The sequence below is a fragment of the Perissodus microlepis genome, chromosome 10 (assembly GCF_051167445.1).
Source record: "Perissodus microlepis isolate ML-2025 ecotype Zambia chromosome 10, ASM5116744v1, whole genome shotgun sequence".
Classification (NCBI taxonomy): domain Eukaryota; kingdom Metazoa; phylum Chordata; class Actinopteri; order Cichliformes; family Cichlidae; genus Perissodus; species Perissodus microlepis.
Window position 1 is genome coordinate 31,397,440 of NC_140470.1, and position 2,697 is coordinate 31,400,136.

A 2,697-nucleotide genomic window follows, 5' to 3' on the forward strand; every position below is an offset into this window, starting at 1 on the left:
AATACAAATGCTATATACAACTGAGTAAAAATACAACGATGACAGAAAAGATTATTGCACATTAGTGTTATATATTTTGAATGAAACTTCTTTTGCTTTATTCGTCACAAGATACTTGTTGGGAGTTGTCCATACTCTTTTCCAAGTAATGTCACTGACAAAGGAATTGCAATAAGAAATCACCTGTGGAACAGAGATTCTCTCTGGAAGCATTTGGAGCAGCCTTCCTCGCGTCGCTGTGACGTAATCGCCCTTCAAATGCGGCCCTGAATGGGAACGCAGCTTACGAATGAGCTTTTATCCACGTTCACCTGCCGCTGATCACGTCATCCACCGGTCCCAATTCCTAGACCGCATCCTTCGGAGACCGCATTTGAAGGTCTAATACGTCACAGCCAGGCGACGAAGGCTGCTCCATTTCCCGGATCCTATCCCAGAATTCATAGCGCGGCCCAGCCTGTAGCCGTTTCCAACAATGGCGGCAGATACAGAGTCGGTAGAGATGGCATCGGAGGAAACCTACATTTTTAAATGTAAGGTATTCTTGAAGTAGCGATACAAATGTTAAGATGTTAAAGTTAATGTGAGTTTAATTTTCAATGTTAAGGTGAAGTTGTTGTTTTTTACAGTCGTTGAACATACGTGACTGTAGATGACAGCCCCGCTCTTTTTTAATATAAAGGTTAGTTTGAATATTACTCTTTCTGGGTCACAAAATAAACTTAGATTTGAGCTGTGTCCAAAGTCAGGGGCTGCATCCTTCGGAGGACCCGGCTTTCGCGGTCCATGTGGGCCGGGTCCTCCGAAGACCGAGAAGGCCGCAAGTGCGATGCTGTGAAATTGGACGGTCTGGCCTTTACATCTGCGTCACCACCTGTCTCGGTGCAGTTTAATATAACATGTTTATTAACCCGAGGAGCGAAAGACCGCGAGGCGTTTGAAAACGATGTGCCGGGAGCTCGCTTTTCTCTCCGGCTCTACTGAGGCGGCTAGCTATCGAGCTGGGTCGTAACAGACGTCTCCGAAAACGTCGGAGCACGTTTGCAGATATGTGCTATCTTAATAAATCGAGTAGATACTTGAAGTTTACACGGCTACATTCTCACCTTAACTTATCTTAAAAGTTTATTTTGTGACCCAGAAAGCGTAATGTTGAAACTATTAAAACGCATCGTTTTCAAACTCAGGTTAAACGTGATATATAAGTCACTTAGATCAGCGGTCCCCAACCCCCGGGCCTCGGACCGGTACCGGTCCGTGAGTCGTTTGGTACCGGGCCGCGAGAGTTGAGGCTCAGGTGTGAAATGTATAGTTTTCAGGGTTTTTATCGGTCTTTTCACGTGTGTTATGAATAAATTTCCTTTTTTTCGGTACCGGTACTAGTTTTATTTTGTTGTATTTATCCGCGACACCTTAAAAGCCGGTCCATGAAAAATATTGTCGGGCATAAACCGGTCCATGGCGCAAAAAAGGTTGGAGACCGCTGACTTAGATAACTTAAAAATGTTATTGTTTGGCTTTATCAGTGTTTTATTTGTTCCTGAGTAAATCGGTTTGGATTACAGTTATAGTTTTCACACAGCTGAATAAACGTTAAACAGCAACGTGAGATGCTCGAGAATTTACTCCTTTTATATTTCAGGGAGCAAAGAGCAGACGGCTGAGTTTATTAAACTCCGCGGAGACAACGAGCACCTTTTCACCGGTGCTAAACACTCAGCCGCTCTGGGTTGGAGGTACAGTAACAGTATGCAGTTTTTAATCTGTTAGGCATGAGAGTGCTTTTTAGTTAGTACATTTTACTGTGGATGCTGTTCAGGGATTAATGTGATTGACATGTTCCTGTGCTTTCTGTCTGTTAGGGCAGTTCTTGAGAAGATGGGCCTGCTGGGAAAAATCACCCCGTTGCAGGCCAAAAAAAAATGGGACAATTTAAAAAAAAAATACAAAGTATGTACAGTCGTATTCAAATATGGATTTTTAACTATAAGTTATTAAACGTGTTGATGTAAACGTGTACTGTTGCTGTTTTTCTTAACACCACTTTTGATTTCCTCTGCCTTTAGGATTGCAAGTATCCAGGGTCAGGCGAGGGAGGGATTGAGAAGCCCACTGCTGCTACATGGCCCTGGTTTGCCCTTATGGATGAAGTGTTAGGACAGAGGCCTTCCACCAGGCCTCAAGTCCTAATTACCTCCATCCAGGACAACACTCCAGGTCCCAGTTCAGCAGTAGGACACCAAGTGTGGGATCAGGAAGAACAGGAGGATGATGGCCAGCTGGAGCCAAGAAGGGAAAAGAGAAAGAGGAACTGGGAGAGCGAGTTGTTGGATTTGATCAGAGAGGATATGAGATTGCAGAGGGAACTTGAGGAAAGAAGAGCAGAGGAAGCACGACACAGAATGGACAGGCTGTTTGGGTTATTGGAAAAACTTGTTGAAAAAAAATGTGTAAAGTTCTGTAAATAAAAATCGCTGTGAATGCTTCAACTTTGAGTTATTTTTTTCAAACTACGTACAACGTTTTAACTTGATTATTAACATGTATAAACAGAGTAAATAACATGAAAAAAACTCAACACATTTTGTAATTATTATTAAAGCCCAGGATTAACCTGAGTGTCCCAATATGCACAGGTACTTTTAACCTTTGGCTGAGCAGGAAGTCTCTGGCAGTGCTGCTGAATGCGCTGGACCA

General features: G+C 43.2%; 1 protein-coding gene across 1 annotated transcript; it reads left to right on the forward strand.

Annotated features, from left to right (window-relative positions):
• The first annotated feature begins 200 nt into the window (after positions 1-200).
• On the forward strand, positions 201-2,489 carry LOC146379663 (uncharacterized). Its single transcript, XM_084940980.1, has 4 exons — positions 201-533; positions 1,643-1,736; positions 1,863-1,950; positions 2,067-2,489. Exons 1-4 carry the CDS (start codon positions 476-478, stop codon positions 2,466-2,468), a joined length of 642 nt encoding a protein of 213 aa, XP_084797106.1. The 5' UTR covers positions 201-475; the 3' UTR covers positions 2,469-2,489.
• Positions 2,490-2,697: the final 208 nt, after the last annotated feature.